Source organism: Peromyscus eremicus, chromosome 7 (assembly GCF_949786415.1).
Source record: "Peromyscus eremicus chromosome 7, PerEre_H2_v1, whole genome shotgun sequence".
Classification (NCBI taxonomy): domain Eukaryota; kingdom Metazoa; phylum Chordata; class Mammalia; order Rodentia; family Cricetidae; genus Peromyscus; species Peromyscus eremicus.
In genome coordinates, this window is record NC_081422.1 from 45,254,355 (window position 1) to 45,276,353 (window position 21,999).

At 45.8% G+C, this 21,999-nt stretch overlaps 4 protein-coding genes across 10 annotated transcripts in view; 1 reads left to right on the top strand and 3 right to left on the bottom strand.

Annotated features, from left to right (window-relative positions):
* On the top strand, positions 1-17,928 carry Cryab (crystallin alpha B). 3 transcript variants are annotated; one of them, XM_059267854.1, is made up of 4 exons: positions 1-94; positions 14,633-15,029; positions 16,100-16,222; positions 17,590-17,928. In XM_059267854.1, exons 2-4 carry the CDS (start codon positions 14,829-14,831, stop codon positions 17,791-17,793), a joined length of 528 nt encoding a protein of 175 aa, XP_059123837.1. In that variant the 5' UTR covers positions 1-94; positions 14,633-14,828; the 3' UTR covers positions 17,794-17,928. The 3 variants fall into 3 exon arrangements, with proteins under 3 accessions (XP_059123837.1, XP_059123838.1, XP_059123836.1); XM_059267855.1 differs by lacking the exon at positions 1-94 and adding an exon at positions 13,307-13,487; XM_059267853.1 differs by lacking the exon at positions 1-94 and having other exon boundaries at positions 14,501-15,029.
* On the bottom strand, positions 562-6,517 carry C7H11orf52 (chromosome 7 C11orf52 homolog). The gene is made up of 4 exons (XM_059267856.1): positions 6,312-6,517; positions 3,175-3,212; positions 2,186-2,250; positions 562-1,575 (listed from the first exon to the last, which is right to left on the bottom strand). The coding sequence occupies exons 1-4, from the start codon at positions 6,398-6,400 to the stop codon at positions 1,327-1,329; spliced, it is 441 nt and encodes a 146-aa protein (XP_059123839.1). The 5' UTR covers positions 6,401-6,517; the 3' UTR covers positions 562-1,326.
* On the bottom strand, positions 2,186-14,163 carry Hspb2 (heat shock protein family B (small) member 2). Of its 3 annotated transcripts, XR_009380236.1 has the most exons (4): positions 13,686-14,163; positions 12,755-13,287; positions 3,175-3,212; positions 2,186-2,250 (listed from the first exon to the last, which is right to left on the bottom strand). XR_009380236.1 is itself a non-coding variant. In XM_059267852.1 (2 exons), the coding sequence occupies exons 1-2, from the start codon at positions 13,777-13,779 to the stop codon at positions 12,833-12,835; spliced, it is 267 nt and encodes an 88-aa protein (XP_059123835.1). In that variant the 5' UTR covers positions 13,780-14,163; the 3' UTR covers positions 12,635-12,832. The 3 variants fall into 3 exon arrangements, 2 of the variants coding, with proteins under 2 accessions (XP_059123835.1, XP_059123833.1); XM_059267852.1 differs by lacking the exons at positions 2,186-2,250; positions 3,175-3,212 and having other exon boundaries at positions 12,635-13,005; XM_059267850.1 differs by lacking the exons at positions 2,186-2,250; positions 3,175-3,212 and having other exon boundaries at positions 12,635-13,287.
* Positions 17,929-21,999, bottom strand: part of Cfap68 (cilia and flagella associated protein 68) — an 11,602-nt gene continuing 7,531 nt past the window's right edge. For 2 of the 3 annotated variants that reach the window (XM_059267847.1, XM_059267846.1), the window contains exon 5: positions 17,929-18,126. In XM_059267847.1, the coding sequence (XP_059123830.1) occupies positions 18,009-18,126 (118 nt within the window). In that variant the 3' untranslated portion in view covers positions 17,929-18,008. The remainder of the gene's footprint in view (positions 18,127-21,999) is intronic. The other variant, XM_059267849.1, reaches the window with a different exon arrangement.

A 21,999-nucleotide genomic window follows, 5' to 3' on the forward strand; every position in this document is an offset into this window, starting at 1 on the left:
CATCCCCCCACCCTCACCCCTCCCGCACCTCGTCCCCGCCGGATGTCCCTACTTCCGATCTGGATGCTCAACAGGTCATAATAATATTTCTCAGGTACCCACCACTTTTCGGCACCTACCTCTTAAATTATCTCCCCGTTTGGTTCAGCATCTACCAGGCTGGAAGGCGCTTCTTCGGAGCTGCGCGTTCCTGCTGCCATGGCGACACGGAGGCTTGCATAGGTCAGGCCTGCCTGGCCGGGACGAGAGCCAGCCAGTGCAAGCCTTGGCCTGCCTCCTGCCTTGCAGGCCCCGCCTCCAGCCGGCCAAGAACACGCCCCTACCATTCTGGACCCGCCTTCTAGCCTCCAGATCACAACCCCTGCCAGTCTCCTCGCTCATATGGTCCCGCCCACTTCCCGCCTTCAGCCAATGGGAGCTTGCACTCTTCACCAAGCCGTATCCCAACCGCTGACTTGAGAGTAGGGTGTGCAGGCATCTCCATTGGCTGGATCCTTCCATATTGTGGGCTGGGACATGTTGCAAAACCCAGCCCCAGGAACTATCACTCAGCCTGTCCTTCATACTATTTATTTATTGATTCTAACGGTTCCTCAGAAGAGAGCTAACAGTCCTACAAGGAGAGTTTCTCCAAGCTGTCCTCTCCAGGCTGTTAGTGTCCACAATTTGAAGTCCTTGCAGCCCGTGGTTGAAGAAGACTTTAGAATCAGTCAGTCCCCGTCCCCATCTCGGTGCTAAGTTCTGGAGCCCTTGACCCAGCTACTAGGTTAATTTCCCACAGCAGTCCGGGGGCCGTGTGCAAAAGCTCCGAAAGCTTTTCCAGAACGCGTCCTCCGAGGTTTTGGAGTAAAAGTGTGTAAAGGGGATATGATTAGCTGAGCATAGTGGCTACATGTCTGTAATCCCAGCACTGGGAGTGGGAGACTGGGATAGATCAGGATTTCAAGGCCATCCTCAGCTATGTGACAAATAAAAGAACAAAACAAAAACCCCAAATATCGTTAAATAATTCCTACCAGAAACAGCCAACGTGCATAAAGGGTTCCTGCTGCGTTTGAGAGTCCACGTAATGTTAGGGGTTAAAGGATGACTGTTTTGCACACTTAAATATTATTGGGAACTCAGCCCACTCATAGCCTTACCACAACTCCACAATAACAGTGGCAAACCAAAAGATTCATAGTGGAGAGAGTAGGGGGAACCACAATTCCAGATGTTCTGGTGTTCTTTAAGACTACAACATGGCCAACATCCCTACTGTCAAAAACAGTAAATTGTCCCCACAGTACTGTAAAATCGTGGAAGCCAGGACTTCCTTCCAAGGGCTCACACCAGGGTTCCATTGCTGCTGTCATATCGAGGTGTGGCCTCGGGGAAGCGGAGGGTGGCATATTCTGTAGCGGTTTCTAAATGCGGGTGTTTCACCTTCTTGCCAGAGTATGGCTGCACTTGGCTGAGCACATGAATGTCTGCATAATGCAAGTTGCTCTCCTCCGATGTGGAGTGTGAACTTTCCTTTTGAGATCCGGGCCGGTGTAACACTTGCTCATACATTGGTGCTGTTGTCTCATAGACCTGGCAGAAATTACCAGAATTAAGAGACGCTCTTGGTTTGGTTTGCCCCTCACGTCCCATGCAGGGTCAGTTAGACCAAGGTCCCTTTACTTTGCTCCTTTGGGAGGCCAGGTAACATATTTCTCTCTCTCTCTCTCTCTCTCTCTCTCTCTCTCTCTCTCTCTCTCTCTCTCTCTTTCTCTCTCTCTCTCTGTGTGTGTGTGTGTGTGTGTGTGTGTGTGTGTGTGTGTGTGTGAAGATAGAGGACAACCCTGGGAGAGGGCCCCTGCATTCCACCTTGTTTGAGACATGATCTTTCTTGTGTAGTGCTGCATAAGCCAGGCTAGCTGGCTGGAGAGTGTCCAGTGATTCTCCAGTCTCTGTTTCCCATCTCCCAGGAGGGATGTGCTGGGGTTATAGAAACTTCTGCTACTGCCTCTGGCTTTTATTTGGGTTTTGGAGATCCGAACTCCTATAGTCAGGCTTGCACATAAGTGCTTTACCTGCTGAACTATCTCCCCAGACTGACATGGCGGTTTCTACAGATGGCTGAGATGAAGTTGTCTTGGGGTGAAAAAGCTGAGCACTGGGATCCCTCCTCGGAGTGAGCCTGAGAGGGGACTGTCATTACCTTTGTGCCATTCTGCCGGAGCTGTTGCTGTTTCAGTATGCTCAATGTGGGTCTGGCTTGGCTCCCTGTGGGGGAAGAAAGCCAACTTAAACTCATTCTCTCCTCCCCATCTCTACTGAGACTGCCCTCTTCAAGTGTCTGTTAGACTGTTGGAGTGGGCTTCTAGCAAGTCTCTCTGGCTACATTTGTCCTTCTTTCACTTCTACAAGCCTACACCCAGACTCTTCCCCAGGATACACAACTCGACCCATTCTCCACCTGGCTCTACTGTCTTCCATCCTCTTTGCTCACCATCCGGAGCTCGCATTGTGCTAGGCTCTGGGCCACGCTCTGGGGAGATAAGGATGAGTAAGCTATTTCCTCTTTCTTGGGAAATCTACAGCGGACCTGGGAAGACACATGACTTAACAGGCTACTACAAAGATGTGGTATGTGCTCAGCTACACCATTGGGCCACTTTCAATCAGACCATTTATTTCCCCCCAAGCATTTGCATGCGCTAACTCCTCAGCCTCTGCCGGCACCCTCTTCTACTGACTGGCAATCTTTGCATTATTCCGATGGCATCGGGTGTTTTCTCTGCATTCTGCTATACACCAGCAGATGATATTATAATTATGTATTTACATGAATCTGCCTCTCAGAGTTGGTTTTCAGCTCTTCCAGAGCTGAGACCTTGGAACCTTCCCTTGGGCTTCTCTTCCTCATTGTGAACCCACGGAACAGCTCCCCTACAATACAAGTGCTCAGTGGTATTTTGTGGGTAAATGAAAGCCTGAGCAACCAACTCTGCCCCTCTGAAGTAATGGGAAAGGTAAGATCCATAGGTGAAGAGCTAGCCTTGGATCCAATAAACTCAAGATTCTTTGTGTTATATCACCTCCCTTTGTCTTATCCAATGTCATGTCTCTTTTCTACGCCTTCTCCAAGGATGTTGGTTTTACTGTCTTCTCTGATTTCCCTTGCTCACAATACCTTCCCCCAATTACCTGTTTTGTTTTTCTTCTGGAAAGTTGATGGGCAGCTCCTGTGTAAAAAAACAGATCACCCATGTGCAAGAGTTCTGTATGTTCTCTCCACCACAGTTACTCTGTGGGCTCTCCACATTCTTGGATGACTCTCTCCCACCACCCCAAAGATTCACTCTGTGCCAGGGTCAGCCTGAAAGTACTTGTAAAGGATACAGTACCTCTCCCAGATGGATGGTTCCGGAAAGTAGAGTGGTAAAACTGACATAACCAAACCTAAAATACAGGTTTAGGCAACCAGGCACTACATGCCAGGGATGTTGCTTGCATGAAGGCTATTCTGGGATTGTCTATCAAGCTAATCCCAGTAGAGGCTAAGGGAAATCTGCCAAATTATGGAATATATTCCTGGATCCAGAGACTGAATCTTCAGTGCTATTTTTTGGGGGCGTGGGGGTGGGGAGATCTTTGGCAGCCTGGGAGTTCTGGGAGTCATAGGAGCTGTGACAACCAGGGCTCTCTAGCTAAGGCTCCCCGCAGAGCTCTATTCCAGTAAGTAGCTACCCTTCTTGCTGCCCTGTCCTTGTTTTTAGTTAACAGAAGTGAGAAATGCTTCGCTTAACCTTTAATGCCCTTTGGAGCACTCCAGCTACAGAACTGGGAACACCGAATTTGGGGAGTGACTCAGCAATCACGCTCCTGGGGTCCCTCTGGAGCCGGCATGTCTACGTGACCATCAATGATTGATGCCCAGGGAGACAACACTTGTCTGAGGAAACAGGCTGAATAGTTTTAGACTTACTCTGGGAGCCGCTTCTTGCTAGTATATTTCCAGATCTCACCAGAGCCCTGTCTGTCTGATTTTGCCTCTCCTCAGGAAGTTTCCTTCTCTTGGAAATTAAAGGAAGAGAGAGGCATGCAGATATCTAAATCATGTTGTCTGAATTCCTGTGGGGGCGGGGGAACCAGGATTTTTCCACACATGTTTTCCACGCTCTTGTTTTGGAGTGATTTTTAGTTTTGAGGCAACTTCCTTCGAGCCAGGGAGTTGGTCTTCAGCTGAACAGTAAAGGTGGTTTGGCAGAAAGCCAGCCTCTGTCTTCCAACTTCCTCGGCTGCTTCAGCTCTCGCTTTGTGTTACGACTGCCTTGTCAGAGCTACACGGTAGGAACCCAGGCCTTGCCCCTTGCCACTCCTTTTTCCCTACTTGTTTCTATTTAAGTGGAGAGAGAGAATATTAATCTCAGAATACATGACCAGAACCATCCAATTTTAGTGGACAGAGCCTCTTCCCAAGTTGGATGTTGCCTAGAACCCAGATACAACCTGATAGTCATAGGTGACAGAATTAGTTTGAGATTAGACTTAAAGAATTTAAACAGGCCATTTTTCCACAGTAGTCATAAGAATAAATATTGGAACAATCCTTTCAGAATGCAATTGGCAATAAGGATAAAGATCTTCAAACATAACTGCATATACTGTCTGATATAGCAATCTCATAATCCCAATACATAATCATACATAGGTAGATAAGGATACTTATTGTGGAATTATTGTCTCAAAATAGGAAACATCTTACATCATCAATATTGATGAGTGACTAAATAAATGGTAGAAATAGAAAATGGCAAACTAAGCCAGGTGGTGGTGTCGCAGGCTTTTAATCCCAGCTCTTGGGAGGCAGAGGCAGGTGGATCTCTGAGTTTGAGGTCTACATTGTGGTCTACAGAGCAAGTTCCAGGACAGCCAGGGCTACACAGAGAAACGCTGTCTCGAAAAATAAACAAACAAAAAAAAGTAAATAAGGGCCAAGTGCTGTGGTGCCCATCTTTAATCCCAGCTCTGGGGAGGCAGAGGTAGGCAGATCTCTGTGAGTTCGAGTCCAGCCTGATCTATAAAGTGAGTTCCAGGACTACACAGAGAGAACTTGTCTCAAAAGTCAAACAAATAAAAAAAAATATGTACACAAATATAGGCAGGTATAGGCAGAGACCTATTGATTGTTTGATATAGGCGCTTATCATGTAGCCTTGGCTACCCTAGAACTGCCTGTCTCTGCCTCTCAATCTCTGGGATCAAAGGCATGCACTACTATGCTTAGCCAAATTTCCTATTATTGCCACCGTCTGCATCTGTCACTTCCTGCTACACAGCACGTGCTCAGTAAATGTTTAGTAACCAAATAGATAAATGAACTAGCAGGCACAGGACTTGAGGCCAGGCTTCTGTCTTCAAATTGCAGGTGCTTTCCAATGTACCTCACTCTTCTCTCACTTTATTTGGAAATAAGTAATCTTTGAACTCTGTCCCAGACGAGGAACAATCCAGCCAGAAGGCGGATGACAGGATAAAGCCGTATTTGGGAGTTTGTAGTAGTGGTGAACACCCTGGGGGGAAATTTATAAAACCACAAATAATCTATTATTAGGTGTTTTTTGTTGTTATTTGTTTTTTGTTTTTACTAGCTTTTGCTCTCCAAAACAAACCTATGCTGCAAACAGCAGGGACTGTGCATTTTTACAAAAGTGAGGCCCAGAGAAATTACAGGACTGCCTGAGGACACACAGCAAATCGCACAAAAGTTACATTCACATTTCCCATGGACGCTCTCCTTCCCATTTCTGCCACCTCAAACAAACACTTGTCCAAATCCTGTTGCTCAATCCCTGATCGCCTCTATGATTACCTAGCGAGGAAAGTATGGGTTCTGAAGTCCAGCAGCCCGTGTGGAATCTTGTTTTACCTGCTAAGTCACTAGCCACGTGACAGTCATATTAGTTAACCTCCCTGAGCCTCTGCTTCTGGACCGGGAGCAACTGTAAGACCACTTACGGAAGTGTTGGGACAGTTGCGATTATAAGTGGCCGCCCATAAAGGGCACTCAAACGCTTCAATTATTATGGTCTGGGGAAGAAAGAAAAGGAGAGCAGGAAAGGTAAAGGAGAGAAGAGAGACACAAGGCCGGTCCATTGGTCCAGCTAACTCTACACTCTACAGATTGCTGTGTTTTCTAAGGCGTCCTAAGGTCCTGCTCTGGTGCTCCACCCTGGACGTGGCGGGTGGAGGAAGGCACGGTCTCTCCAGTCTCTCTCTGATTCTCAGGGTTTCATATCCACCACCGGAGATGGTCCCCTCCACCTCTCGGCCCTACTCACCAGCTTCCCCCACAGCACAGCCTGTTTCCCATGGCGGATGCGTCTCCCCGGGAGCCCAGCTGGTTTTCGGACATAAAGAGGTTGCGCATTTCCTGGTTCCCTGTTGAGCGAACCGCAGCAGCTCCCAGGGAGTCGCTGTCAGTGTCAGATTTCAACCAAGTAGGTTGGACCTTGGAAGCCACCTGGTGGAATCATTCCCAGGTGATTGTTCCCAGCCAGAGGGTGGAAAGACACACGGGCTCCAGGTGAGAGTTATCTCACCTCTGGGATTTGAAACTTCTTTTGATGAAGCCACAAACTTTGAGCTGCAAACTTCGTTTTAAAAAGAAACCTGAGATACAAAAGGGCTCCGAGTTTCCACAGGAAATGTTTCTCACTGTATCTCACTGCCTTTGAAATATATCCTTTATAACGGAGCAAAGGGTTCTCCCTCATGTCTGCCCTGCCACACTCAGGTTTTTTACTGTCAAGATAATTGGTACCAGTTTCATATGTCCACAATATGGGTTTGAACCCTAGAGGCTTTGGGAATCTGAAATGTAGGGAAATGGAATGCTCTCACATTCTCACTATTAGAAGTAATGTGTGCAAATTTCCTAACCTTTTACCATCTAGATTTCAGCACAGGGAGGCATAAACACCGAATGCATTACCTCATCCTCTTTCTGGTATAAAACAGATGGTTCTGTGTTTGGGATGGAGCACTCACTGTCCTCTTCCCAGCTCAGGACTACAAAATCTCCACCTACCCCTGCTTGCAGCTTCTGCTTCCAATGCCCCAAATTTGGGCCTGTTCCTCACTGGCCAGTAGCTATGTTGCAGCTGAGTGAATTCCATTAGAAATTGGGTTGGGTATGGTGGTGCATGCCTTTTGTCCCAGAATTTGGGAGGCAAAGGGATGGGGATCTCATGTGAGTTTGAGGTCAGCCTGGTCCACAGAGCAAGTTCCAGGACCGCTAGGAATTCATAGAGACCCTGTCTCAAATAAACGACAACAACAACAAAGGGAAAATATGGCTCCAAGAGAATCTTTGGATAATTCCAATCTTCAATATTTTCTTGGCGTCTTTTGTTTGTTTGTTTTTGTTTTTTGTTTTTTCGAGACAGGGTTTCTCTGTGTAGTTTTGGTGCCTGTCCTGGAACTCACTCTGTAGCCCAGGCTGGCCTCAAACTCACAGAGATCCACCTGCCTCTGCCTCCGGAGTGCTGGGATTAAAGGTGTGCACCACCACCGCCCGGCTTTTCTTGGCATCATGTTGTCCTGGGATGCCCATAATCAGCCTTGCGCTCCACAGAGCATGCTGGATTCTGAACTCTTCCCCATCTTAGGAAAAATGGGGATGTGAGAGTGACCGCCTTATAGGACTGTGATTATTGAATGAGATGTGTGTGTATATATAAAGCTTTGCTCCATGGCCTGACACACGGAACTCCCTCAGGAAGCCTTAGCTAGTCTTACTACTATTACTTCTTGTTCTCAGCCAATGATCACATGGTAAAGCGTTTCATTGTACTGTCTCGTGTTCCAACCCTTGCACAGGCTTCTCTCCTGCAGACCATTCTTTATTCTACTATTAACTATGTTCTTTTCATCCTATAACCTGCTTCCTCTCTCTGGCTCAAAAGCCAGTGATAATTTCCTGTTACTTACAGGATAGAATTCTCAAAGCCTTTCATAATCTGCTCCGTTGCCAGCCACCTCTTCGGTGGTAATTTACAGGAATTTATCCAGGAGATTTTTAGAGGGCCAGAAACTCCACAGAAAAGACAAAAAGCACTTGGAGTATAAAACTTGATATGCCTTAAGCAGATTAACACAAGTGTAGAGTGATAACACAGACTAATGAGTATTCTATTGAAATCTGACCCGGTCAGTTCGTGTCTGGAATAACTTGAGGCTTCTCGTTGACTTTCAAGTTCTATTGTCAGTGTGTGTAAGAGGTGGTACAGAAAGTGCTGTAAGATGTGGCTGAAGGAACACGGCACAGTTTCAGTGTGGGGGAGGGGCTTCAGAAGAAATCAGCCAGCCCTGGTTGTGCCTGCGTGTCAGAGGCCAGCCCTGTGTGGCTCAAGTCCCCAGTGAAGGTGTATTGTGATATGGGGAGGGGGGGGTCAGCCTTTTGAGTACGGATGTTTAGGAAGGATTGATCAGTATGTACAAAGACTAGCAACTTCGGCCTCCTCCCCGCCAAAGTTTGTAGCCCAATACAGAGACCTCCAACCAAGCCTTGCTGACCTTCCCCTCGGTGCTGTTTGTAACAAACATGCTGAGGTACTAGAGAACTGAGCCCAGCTTCATTGTATGTGTTTGTCTGTGCGCGACTGTCCTTCATTCCCTCGACATCCCTAGCTAAGGTTCCGAGACCCAAGCTTTTTAGGATTCTGTACCAGCCTGTAATCTCAGATACTCTAGAGTCTAAGGCAGGAGGCTGGACCAGTCTGGGCTACATAGTGGATTCAAATCCCATCTGGGCTGCCTTGCTGCAAGCCGCAGGAAAACATAATGGAATTCAGCTACTATCACAAAAGCTACTACTTGGAAAAGTCAAGGACTTCTCCAAAGGTCAAGCCATGGCTTAAGAAGTCTTGGTGATATTTTAGCTTTTGTATATATATATTAGCTGGTTCCTAAAATGATGTTCTTGTGTGCTTCCAAGAACTACTAACAGTGTATTTATCTAAAATGCCTATCAAGCATCCAAGGCTATATGAAACAACACCTGTCTCCTAGGTCAGGCAGCTAGCTTTATTTCTTGTGCATTTAAGGGTGAGACCCTCCTTTCTTATACAACCTTACTAATAGACCCCTAACTTCTTACCTAGCCACTTCTAGGAATGTAGACTGAGCACATAGATCCCTTTTTGATATACTAACTGGTCATTAGCACTCAGTTGACCTCCTCTTTTACCACTCCCATTTTTGGTTGTAAAAGAAAGCCTGACAGTCACTACCTGAGGAAAATTCTTACCTACCTTTATGACCCCGTAGAATTCAAGCCTGGTGACCTTGCTAGACCAGAGGATTGCCATTGCTTGCGTTTATAACTGGATTCCAGAGAGACTTTGGGAGAATAAGACGAAGAAGAGACAAGAGAATGAAAGAACTAGATGTGTAAGAACTTGAGAGGTACAAACTGAGACGGGGAAGAACTAGATTGAAGGGCGAGAAGAGAGGACTAGAGGAATGAGGTGGAAGATGAGGAAGAGCCAGATGGGGAAGAACAAGATAGAAAGAAGGAGATGAGAAAGGAGCTAAGATGGGAAGGAACTAGGTGGATGAGAACCTAGATGGGGCAGAACTAAGATGAGAGAATTAAGATAGAACCTAGAGGAGACAGCAGATTAATGTAGGGAGAAATCAGGCAAGAAAGGAGCTAGGCATGAGAGCAGAACAGAAGCTGTGTAGAGAGAGAGAACTGACTCAGAATAATAAAGTGTATGGACTAAGGAGTTTCGTGTACATAGATTCATTTCTTTTCATCAAAGATTAATTATCAGCTGGTTGTAGATTCTTCCCAGACCCTGGGAAGGGACTATGGAGGGGCTGGACCCCCATAGTCCACGATACTGCTTAGTTGGACCCAGTCCTAAAACAAATAGTAAAAACCAGATCGATGGTAGAGTACTTGCCTAGCATGTACAAGGCCCTACCAAGGGTGTATGTGTGCATATACATATATATGTATATGTGTATATGTAGCTATGTATATGTAAGCATATATGTAAATATATAAATGTTTGTTTGTGAATATATATGTATATATAAATGTCCAATAAGAAAAATGGAGTGGGCTATTTGTAAAGTTTGAAGTCTCTGCAATTCAAAATGTCACAGAAGTTGATTAATAACTTTTAAAGAAATTTTTGTTTTGTTTTGTTTTTTGAGACAGGGTTTCTCTGTGTAGCTCTGGCTGTAACTCGCTCTGTACAACAGGCTGGTCTAGAACTCACAGAGATCCACCTGCCTCTGCCTCCCGAGTGCTGTGATCAAAGGTGTGCGCCCCCACTGTCCAGCTACTTTAAAAAAGTTTTAGATTAAATTAGAGATTTTCAAAATGTTTCCTTGTAAAAAAAAGTCTTTTTTTGACTCAGCTCAGGGCTGAGTGGTAGGTAGAGTGTGAGTTTAATGAGTGTGAGGCCTGGCTTCCCCAAATAAGTAAGTAGGCCAACTAATTTTAACTATAAAAGAAAATTATGAAGCTGCTCAGGTTGTAATCTGAGGGGAGAACGTGAAAATCTTTATTTTATTATTACTTTTAGACAGGGTCTCATGAAGTCTAGACCGGTCTCAAACTCATGCTGTAGCTGAGGATTGACCTTGGGAAGGATTCCCAATCTCCTGCCTCCACCTCTCAAGAGCTGAGGTTGCAGCTGTGTGCCACTACATCCAACTTCACTTACTTTCTTTTTTTTACTTAAAACTTTTATATATGGGGTTGGGGATTTAGCTCAGTGGTAGAGCGCTTGCCTAGCAAGCGCAAGGCCCTGGGTTCGGTCCTCAGCTCTGAAAACAAACAAACAAACAAACAAAACCCTTTTATATGTATTTATAAAAGGTGGCTAATTTTGCAGCGTCATGATTATAGGATTAAAGAGGTAGCATACCTCCTTTGCCTTAACCATTTTTTAAGCTTTTTACATAAAGATGAACATTCTTATTAATCTCATAGCTGATGATATAAGAACAAGTCAAAAAACTTTCCCTCAAAGGCTAGAGAATTAATATCTTAAGTTTTACAGGCCATGTCTATAGTCTTTCTTTTATAGCTTTTAAAATGTAAAACACACACACACATATACACACACACACACACACACACAGAGCCAAACTTGGTCTGCAAGTGGTAGTTTTCTGCCCACTGCTATAATGTATCTGCTCTGTTTTGTCACAGAAATTGTTCTCTTCATACTTACGCTCAGCCTTTTAAATTTCTTCTCACCCAGATGTTAGGTTTACTAAGAGTAGCTATTCAAAGATACCCATTCCTTATTTATATTTCCAATGCTTGCGTCCCATACTTTATTGCTTGACTTGTATATTACTTGATGAATATTTACTGAACTACTAAATGAAGAGGTGAATATAATCAGTGTTGTTTCTCTGAGGTACGCCTTTATCGTATTTGTTCATTATGGAATACGCTGGGGATCTACCCCAGAGCCTTGTGCCTGTCAGACAAGCACTCTGTCACTGAGATACACTCCAGGTCTTGCTTTGGTTTTGAAAAGAAAGAGATTTTTAAGCCAATAATCAAATTATTTGAAGAAGAGCTCTTACCTCAGAGGTCCACACATCCCTCTTAGGGTATGAATGGATCTTAAAATCTGTGCTGATGAATCTGCAAGTGTGTGTATTTTTCTAGTAAGAGGATTGATAACTTTTGTCAGGTTTCAAATGGATTTTTAACCCCCAAGAGTTAAGAAATAACCACATTAATGAAAGAATTTCAGATATCCACCATAACCTGGAAAACACATACACACACACACACACACACACACACACAAACACACACACACATAAACACACACGGAAAGAACTCTTTTGGAAACCCTCAAATCATACACATGCATGTTCTCTTGATTAGGGAGCATTTCACTAAGTATGGCCACAGCCTCTCCCAGTGAACTGACTTTTCTGAACACACCGTACTCCTAGCATTAAAACATCTTCAGCCTTTCCCGATCACTGCCACTACAATGTGATGGTAGAATCTGCATTGAGTCTTAGATTAGGTGCAGTGTTCTGTGGTTCCTTTCCATGGGTTATTACAAAATCAGAGACCATTGCTTTCTTGCCTGGGCCTTCCCTGTACTCAAGTTGGGAAGGTTGTGGGTTCAGGGATACTGGTGGGTTAAGGTGTCTGTATGCCCATGTACGCACACTCTTTTCCTCTATCAGAGACCTTTCAGTGCAAAGCCATTGATACAGGAAAGCAAAACAGTCACCCCAGAGCTTTAGGCAACTCTCTCCAGCCAAAAACATTTTCCCAACCCCTACCCAAAAAGGCCAGACAGCCTGGAGACCCTTGTTTTGTGCCTCTAATCACCAGCTCAGACAGTGCCCTCTGGGCTGTTTGGATGGCGTATCCCTATCCCTCCCAGGATCACTCTCTCTTTTGTTGCATTGTGAGAAAATTATGGCTAGGAATTTGATCTGGAGCCAGTGTCAGCTTCCGGGAGTGATCTCAGCATCCAAGTGTAAGCTTAGGATGCTGAGACGAGGGGAGCATTTCACAGTGGAAATTGCTACCTATGACCTTCTTCCAGTCGGTTCACGGTTGGGTCTTCCAGGCCACAGAACAGGAGCAGCACAAACAAGGCCCTAAGGTTTGGGTTTATTCAGCTCCACTCAGAACTAAATCAAAGGCTATGGTACATCAAAGGACCAAATCATACACTGTGGACCATACACCTATCCCTTCCCCCGAGGACGCTGCTACCTCTGGGGTGGTGGACTTCTGGAATCGCCGTGGGATGTAGACAGGGGATTCACTGGGTGCTGGGTCTACCGCGGACAGTCAGGGCTCAGCTCTGGCTACCTCTTCCTCTTCCTCTGGGTCAGGAGGCGCAGGGAGCAGGGAGATGTAGACCTCATTGACTTCCGTGTCCAAATGCCGGCCACCCCGAGGCGCCTCCAAGTTAAGGATGCCATCATGCGAGAGGGCAGCTCGGACCCGCCAGGGGTCCACATCTGCTGGCAGGACATAGGTGCGACAGAACTCTCGGGACACGAAGCCGTGGCGGTCCAGACGCTGGGGGTGCCGGGCCGACACCTCCAGCAGGTTGTCCACAGTCCTGACGGTCACCTCGTCTGGGGTAAAGTGGCTCACATCCAGAAATGCCTGGAACTTGCCCTCGCTGAGCCTGAGCTCTGAGGCCCCTGCCCTACTGCCCTCCCCAGCTCTGGCGGCCCGAGGCCGGACATAGTAGCCATGGTAGAGGGTGGGGGTCAGGATCTCTTCTGGCAGGAGGCCTGAGGGGGTAGAGAGAGAAAGAGAAGGCAAGAGGCAGGATGAAGGAGGAAGCAGTGTGCACAGGGCTGAAAGGCGAGATCAGGAGCAGGTAGGGAAGCTGCCGAGGAGGGCCTGGGGAAGGAAATTAGACGGCCATGAAGCAAGCAGGGATTTGGAGGACAGAAGCGAAACCAGAAGGTATTCAGCGTGCAAGGCCCGGGTACCCAAAGCTCTGCGGATCTAAAGCCCTGTCCTGAAGTCTGTAGCAAGAGGAGAGCCTTGCTTGAGGGGGGAGTCTGGGGTGGGAGATGCCTCGCCCCAGGAGTTCACTTAAGCCCCAGGTAGGGTGGAGGCCAGTGAGACTGGGCGGTGAGCCCAGAATTTCAGGAGGTGGGGGTGGGAAGCATCTGGGCCTTACCTTCTCCGAAGCGCTGCTCGCCCAGGCGGCTGGGGTTGGCAAATTCGTACTCGGCAGTGGCTGGGTGGGCATGTGGCACTGTGCGGCCCGACATGACTGCGGTTGCGACTGGCAGCCCTGATCCCAAGTGCAGCCCCAACAAGATCGACGCGACCCCTTCAGCGGGAGGGAGAGCCAGGACTCAGTCAGAGTGGGGGCGGGGTCTACACCACCCAAAATAGTGCAAGGCCTCTGGGGGAGGGCCGGGAGCCTGGGCCCAGAGTGCAGCGATGAGGGTGTGACCAGCACAGCCTGGACCCCCTAAGTCCCCTCCTCTGCACACCCTTCAGCTGTCGCAGAAGCCTGGGAGGACAGCTGAGGGTCTTGGTCCGGGAGTGAGCTGGGAAAAGAAGTTGGTGCACTCACTGCAGGAATGCAAAGGGAGGCCTAGTTTGGGCCTTCACAAATTGTACACTTCCATATCACCCTTTGTCTTTCTCAATCGTGGGCACCCTGCACACTACTTAAAAAAAAAAAAAAAGATTTAATGTTCCATGAGCCACATAGCATCAAAGGTGCAAGAAGCATGCTCTGTCTCTTTAATTTCAGGGTATTCTGAAACTCAGGTCAACTCAGGGTTCCAGTCAGACACCTGGTACCGACTGACATATTGGTGGTCACTGCTCCCCGCTAGGGCACCACAAAGGGTTAATGTCCCTGGGGCCCAGCCTAGGAAGATTCCAGTCCCTGCCCAGGCTCAAGATAGCCTGCTGGCTCAACTCCCCTGGCATGCAAGACTGGAGAGGAGGAGGGGCACAGCACCAGCTGCCTGGGATTCCTGCCTCTGCCCTAGCTCCAGAGAACAAGGATGGGGGTGGGTGTCACTGGGCGTGGACAGGGAGCTAGTGAGACAAGACCATGACAAGTCACTGGCCAGCTCAGCCGTGTTTGTGTTTCTCTTTTCTTAGCTCAGTGAGTACTGGGTATGTGTCACCCTGCCAAATCCCTGATCACAAGTCTCCATGAACCGGCGGTGAGCTGGGATAATAAAACCCCTGACATCACCATTCCAGAAGCTTCACAAGACTGCATATATAAGGGGCTGGCTGCCGCTGCCGCTGAAGGAGCTGAGCAGCCAACTGACCCTACATTCATCTAGCCACCATGGACATCGCCATCCACCACCCCTGGATTCGTCGGCCCTTCTTCCCTTTCCACTCCCCCAGCCGCCTCTTTGACCAGTTCTTCGGGGAGCACCTGTTGGAGTCTGACCTCTTCTCGACGGCCACTTCTCTGAGCCCCTTCTACCTTCGGCCACCCTCCTTCCTACGCGCACCCAGCTGGATTGACACTGGACTCTCAGAGGTGAGTCTCCCCTGTGCCGGGGCAGGAGTGTCCTTCCTGAGCCTCCTGGACACTTCATTTGTTTTCCCTTTTGTCCCTGCCTAAGTCATTTCAGGCACGTTTTTGCGCCAAGGTACAGGAGAAATGAGGTTACTGTTTGCTTCTCCCCTTGGAAGAAACATACTGTTTGGTGTTCCTCCATTTCTTGTTACATTTTTCTGTGCATGGTGAAGATCATCTTCTGTCCCCTAATGATAAAGCAGGATGTCCCTTTCTGGTTTTATTCATAATGATCTGCATTAAAAGCTGTTTCAACTCCTTTACTTACCTCCCTAACAACCATGGTTCTGGCGGATTTTATCATCTCCAATTGCAGAGATCAGAGAGAAACCCACTCATTCTGAACTTTTTATGCCTCCTGGATGGAGCTGGAGACATCAATCACTATATTCTGTCTCTCTCTTCCCTTGCCTCTGATTTTCTGGGTTCCTCAGGGCTGAGACAGTACACTGACCTCAGTCTGTGCCTTATGAGGAATGGATGTATGTCCACTCCTGGGAAGCCCCGGCTTGTCCTAACAGAGTGGGAGAGGGGTTGAACAGATAAGATTAAGAGAGGCTGCCACAGATAACACTCTGGTTTAAAAATATTCCAGTGTTAGGACACAGGAGCTGAGTGGGCAAGGGCTTTGGAAGGACAGGACCAGCAGAACATTCCAGATGGAGTGGGTAGGAAACTTGGCAGGGAGCTGAACAAGAAAAAAGGGCCTTTGTCTTATAGACAAATGACAAAGCCAGCATTGGGTAGAGAGGCAGCAGAAGCTATGACTAGACCCATCCTTGTGGTCCCCTAGTGACCTGTCTTTTTCTCTGTGCCTTTAAGTAAACTTCAGGACTGATGACCAAGAGGTGTTCCTTGTGTATCACTATGGTGGCTCACATGCACCAGAGTCATTCAAAAAAGGACTTTTTTTTTAAGCAGTGAAAAGGATGAATTACCTGGACAGGAAGTAAATCTATAGAACAATGAGTCTTCTCCAATTTCATAAACATTCTCCCATCTTTTCTCCTCCCTTCCTCACCTTCCTCTAGATGCGTATGGAGAAGGACAGATTCTCCGTCAACCTGGACGTGAAGCACTTCTCCCCAGAGGAACTGAAAGTCAAGGTGCTGGGAGATGTGATTGAAGTGCATGGGAAGCACGAGGAACGCCAGGTGTGTGGGCGCTTCTGTTTCTATGTGAATCCATTTAGTGCGCATTGGATCCTGCCACCAGTCTCCAAGGCTGCCAGAATTCCAGGCCCCGAACATAAGGGACTAGAGCAGGAGCTGCCATCAATGGCTAGGGAGCTAAATTAGGGATAGATCTGTAGTTACTGTTATGGTTTTGCTGAGAGAAGTGCCCTTGCTGTTTGTTTTGATTGCTTTGTCTTTGTCTGGTGACAACAAAGTAACAAAAGACGTTTCAAAATTCCCAACCCGCAGGCGCACCCTAGGCGCCAAGTAAATATGAAGTTTCAGGGATATAACTCAGGCATCAACATTTATTTAAAAAGATCTCCTTGGGTAATTTCAGTCTGTAATCAAAACGGGCAACCATTGATTTAGGTGCAGTGTGTTGTACATAATGGTTGTTGTGCATAATGACATTAACTGCAGGGTTGGAGGCATTTCATTTCTGTCTGTGACTTTTAGATGTTCAGGATTCTACATCTCTTCTTCTGCTCATTTTAATACTAAGCTATTTGGTTTGTTCATATTCCAGAGCTTCAGGCTTATGGCTGCAAGGAAGTCAGCAAATTGAGATTTGTTTGGGTGGATGCTTGGGATTCAGAAGGTGTAAGGGTTAGGGCCAACAATTCCTCTTGCACTTTTGGCGATTTTTTTTCTTGACTTCATGAAAAGGTGTTACGATTGCTTCTTAAAAATTAATAACTCAGCCAGGCATGGTGGTGCACACCTTTAATCCCAGGACTCAGGAAGCAGAGTTAGGCAGATCTCTGAGTTCGAGTTGTCCTGGTCTACAGAGTGAGTTCCAGGACAACTACACAGAGAAACCCTACCTATCTCAAAAAACAAAACAAATTAAGGACCCCAGAACCTGTGCATAATAAGTGTATCTTAATGTCCTCAGGCTGTTTCAGTTTTGTTTTAAGCCTGGACCACAGTCTCCCTTGATAGTCAACTTTATTTAATATCAGCAATCCTATGGGTTAGGAACATCCTGAGACATTCCTGAGGAATTCGGACAACTTATGGGCTTCCTCAAGGACAGAGATCCTCAGTGCCAAAGTCCACCCAACACAGAATCATTCCTTTGTAGGTAGGAATCAAATCTGGGCAGTTTTATTCTAGCCTTAAACATGGATGAACAGCTCTGAACTTAGCTATCTGTGTATTTGCTGCAATGAAGTTCAGGGCCTTTCACCACGAGACTATACTCCCAGCTCCAGATACTTCTTTTTTCCTTATGATGGCAGGGCTGTTTGGGAACCTCAGGGAAAGGGATGTCTGAGTTTGGGGCAAGTGGTGGTATTTCCTGTTCTTATTTCTCTGCTTCTTTCTTCATTCTCTTGGATTAGGACGAACACGGATTCATCTCTAGGGAGTTCCACAGGAAGTACCGGATCCCGGCTGATGTGGATCCTCTCACCATTACTTCCTCCCTGTCATCTGATGGGGTCCTCACTGTGAATGGACCAAGGAAACAGGCCTCTGGCCCTGAGCGTACCATTCCCATCACCCGTGAAGACAAACCTGCTGTCACTGCGGCCCCTAAGAAGTAGACGCCCTTTCTCTCATTGCGTTTTTTAAAACTCGAAAGTTTCCCATCAGTGAATGAAAATCTGTGACTAGTGCTGAAGCTTATTAATGCTAAGGGCCGGCCCAGATTATTAAGCTAATAAAATATCATTCAGCAACAGATTTGTCTTGTGTTTATATATTCATTGCGCTTTAAATAAATCTACAAACGTAACGGATCTAACTCTCCATCTATGATTCAGGGGACTCCAAGGACTTTTGGGTCAGAATGACTGGCAGCACTTCCTAGTGGTACAAACACAGGCGAGTCATTCACTTTCCCTGGTCTTCTGGTCTTCTCTCTGCAACACTCTGTACTGTTAGGGATAGATTAAGGAGGAAAAAAACAAAACAAAACAGGTGATGCCCGGCCAAGTCCAAGGAATATCAGTTCCTCTAGAGAAAAGAGCTCTGGCTAACCCCACATCAAAGGCTCTAGTGCATCTCTGAAATTAATTACCTCACCAGGGAAACATGGTGACCTTAGTGTGACCTAACAAGGGCTATCAGCTAACTCACAGGACAGTAAATAGGACATGGGTGCTAATCATCAAACAAGCCTCTTAGGTGTAGTGTAAAGGATTCAACAGCCGCCCCCCCCATTTTCGATTTTTTTTTTTTTCAAGACAGGATTTCTCCGTGTAGCCCTGGCTGTCCTGGAACTTGATTTGTAGACCAGGCTGGCCTTGAACTCAGAAATCTGCCTGCCTCTGCCTACCAAGGGCTGAGATTAAAGGCCTGTGTCACCATGCCTAGCCAAGTTTCAAGTCTCTATAGTTTCAAACTGATTTCCTTATTAAAACAAAACAAAACAGACAAAAACCACAACTCCCTAATAATCTGACATACCATGATCTACTCAGAAAGCCCTTTTCTTCAAAGTCATAATCAATTTCTGTGTCTGTGCAGCAATCAATATCGGTTGCATAAGGAAATGCTATTATTCCTTTTTTGGTCTAGCCAATGGCAAGATTTGTCCCAGAATTTATTACACCCTTTCAAGCCATGTGTGCCATGTAACAGAAGCCAAGTTCAGCTACAGGTGGTTCAAATAAAGCAGAGAAATTCCTTTTGTCTGCAGTGATTGACTTGAAAGGGCTGTGACCCAATTATGGTAAGAGATACAGTAAGGAGGGCTACTTGAAATGCTTCTAGGAACTATTTTTAAACTATGAAAGAGTGCCGAGGGGCTAGCTCAGGGGTAGAGTTCTTGTTTAGTACGTGTGATTGTGTGATGTTCTAGTTCCCACCCTTGACATTGCAAAAATAAAAACATAACACTAAGAAAAAGTTGAGATGAAAGGTAGAAAAAGGAGATGTGTGTGTGTGTGTGTGTGTGTGTGTGTGTGTGTGTGTGTGTATGAGGGGGGGAGAGAGATGGGGAGACATTGGGATGAATGCCTACTTTGAATGTAGAAGAAATCTTGGAGATAGTTACTGACTGTCTCTGTATGTGTGCCGTGTGTGTGTGTGTGTGTGTGTGTGTGTGTGTGTGTGTGTGTGTGTGTAGGTCAGAGGTTGATGGTGTTGTTCTCCACCTTATTTTTGTTTGTGTGTCTGTGTGTTCATGTGAACATTTGTGTACATAAGTGAGGGTGTGCATATGCCACGGTGCATGTGTGTCAGTCAGAGATCAACCTCAGGTCCTTGCTTTCCACCTTGTTTGAGATGAGTTCCTTGTTTTTTCCACCATGCACTCCAGGCTAGCTAGCCTTCTAGCTTCCTGGGATTCTTCTGTCTCTGCCCCTGCCTTTACTATGGGACCTCCAGGATCATAGACACACATGCTGTGTTTGGCTTTACTTGGGTTCTGAGCATTTGAACTAGGTCCTTACTCCTGCACAGCAAATGCTTTCTCCAGGGGTCACTGAATTGTCTCTCCAGCCAAGGTCTCTCACTGAACCTTTAGCTCACAGATTAGGCTGCACTGGCTGGCTGTCCAACAAGCTCCAGGGATGCTCTTTTCTCCTCCTCTCCAGGGTTGAGATGTACATCACAGTCTTTTTTTTTTTTTTAACTGTACATGTTGAGGACTTAGTGAAGCAAACAATTTACTGAATAAGTCACTGACTAAAATTTTAAGACAGAATTGCTAAGATTCCATTTACATATGATTTAGTCATTTAACTGTACAGTGTACTCTCAATAATACATTCATAGATTTGAACATCTATCCTACAGTCAGTTTTAGATTTTACTGTAGAAGATCCCATATCCCTCGGCTCTAGGCAACCATATGTCTATTTACTTACTAATTTGCCTGATTTGGACACTTGCTAATAACGTAATCTTTAACATGTGGCCCTTTGTGACTAGCTTATATATCTTTTTGAGATTTTAAATATGTGTATATACATACATAAATACATGTACATTTTATATACATATATAAATGGTTTTTGAGACAGGGTTTCCCTGTGTAGTCCTGACTGTCCTGGATCTTACTCTTAGACTAGGCTGGCCGCAACTCAGAAATAAACCTGCCAGTGCCTCTTGAGTGCTGGGATTAAAGGCATGTGTCACCATACACAGTTGTTATTTTAAATGTATTTTTATTTTATGTGTCTGAGTGTTTACCTGAATATATGTCTTCTATGCACCACATGTATGCAGTGCCCATGGAGGCCAGAAAAGGGTACTGGATCCTCTGGGACTGGTGATATAGACAGTTGTGAACTGCAAAGTGGATGCTGGGAATTGAACCTGGGTTGTCTGGAAGAGCATCCAGTGCTCTTAATGGCTGAGACACATCTCCAGGCCCCAACCCTTTTAAACCTGGTATAACATTTTCAAGGTTCAGTCATGCTGTTGTCTACATCAAATAATATTTTACTGAATAGATATGCCAGATTTTATCCTTCATCAGCTGATGGACTTTGTTCATTTGTCCAATATCAGTTGCTGTTTCTACTGTTTAATTATTATGGAGATTGCTGCCATTAATATATTTTACATTAATTTTCTAATTGTTTTCAATTCCTTGTGGCATAAAGTAATTGGACTTTCTGGTCATAGGATTATTCCATATTAATTTTTAAAACATGGTGCTTTTTCTTTGTATTATATCTATATCTATTATATTATATCTAATGAGGTATCTGATGGCTTGTATTTGTATCTGTTTTTTTTTTTTTTTTTTTAGATTTATTTATTATGTATACAGTGTTCTGTCTGGTTGCCAGAAGAGAGCACCAGATCTCATTACAGATGGTTGTGAGCCACTATGTGGTTGCTGGGAATTGAACTCAGGACCTCTGGAAGAGCAGCCAGGTCTCTTAACCTCTGAGCCATCTCTCCAGACCCTGTTTTGGTTTTAGTGCTGGGGACAGAACTACAGGTATGCTAAGCGCTCACTTTACCACTGAGTTATCCTTGCCTCTTCCTCATCTCAATGGTTTATTAAATTTAGCAAGACATACATGGTGGGAGCATGAATTTAGAAAGAGAACAGCATGAAGTGCCCAGGTATTTTGGTCTGATTGGAGAACTGGGTATATGAGAGGGAATATGGGGAATGAAGCAGCATTTATTTGGAAGGCAACAAAAGCCAATGAAGGGATTAAATCAAGTGAGTGGAATGAACAATCTAGTATTTTAAAATTTACTATATGGAAATATGGTGACGGAAGAGTAGAAAGTAAACGGGAGGGCTGGAGAGATGGCTCAGAGGTTAAGAGCACCGACTGTTCTTCCAGAGGTCCTGAGTTCAATTCCCAGCACCCACATGGTGGCTCACAACCATCTGTAATGAGATCTGGCGCCCTCTTTTGTATACATAATAAATAAATAAATCTTTAAAAAAAAAAAAAAAAGAAAGTAAACGGGAAATAAGGGTATCAGAAAGGTATTTCTGCAAACTAGAATTAGGAATGTGACAATGTCAGGTACAGCTGGGCAGTGGTGGTGCATGCCTTTAATCCCAGCACTCGGGAGGCAGAGGCAGGTGAATCTCTGTGAGTTTGAGGCCAGCCTGGTCTACAGAGTGAGTTCCAGGACAGCCAGGGATACACAGAGAAACTCTGCTCAAAAAACAAAAAACTAACAAACAAACAAAAGGTCAGGTACAGTGAAATCTAGTATAAATGTTATGCCTGCCCAAGAGAATTTAGATACATTCCTATTGATTGACATCCTGAGCAAGATGAGGGGGCCATGATCACACCTAATATTGGACTCTACTCTCAAGATTC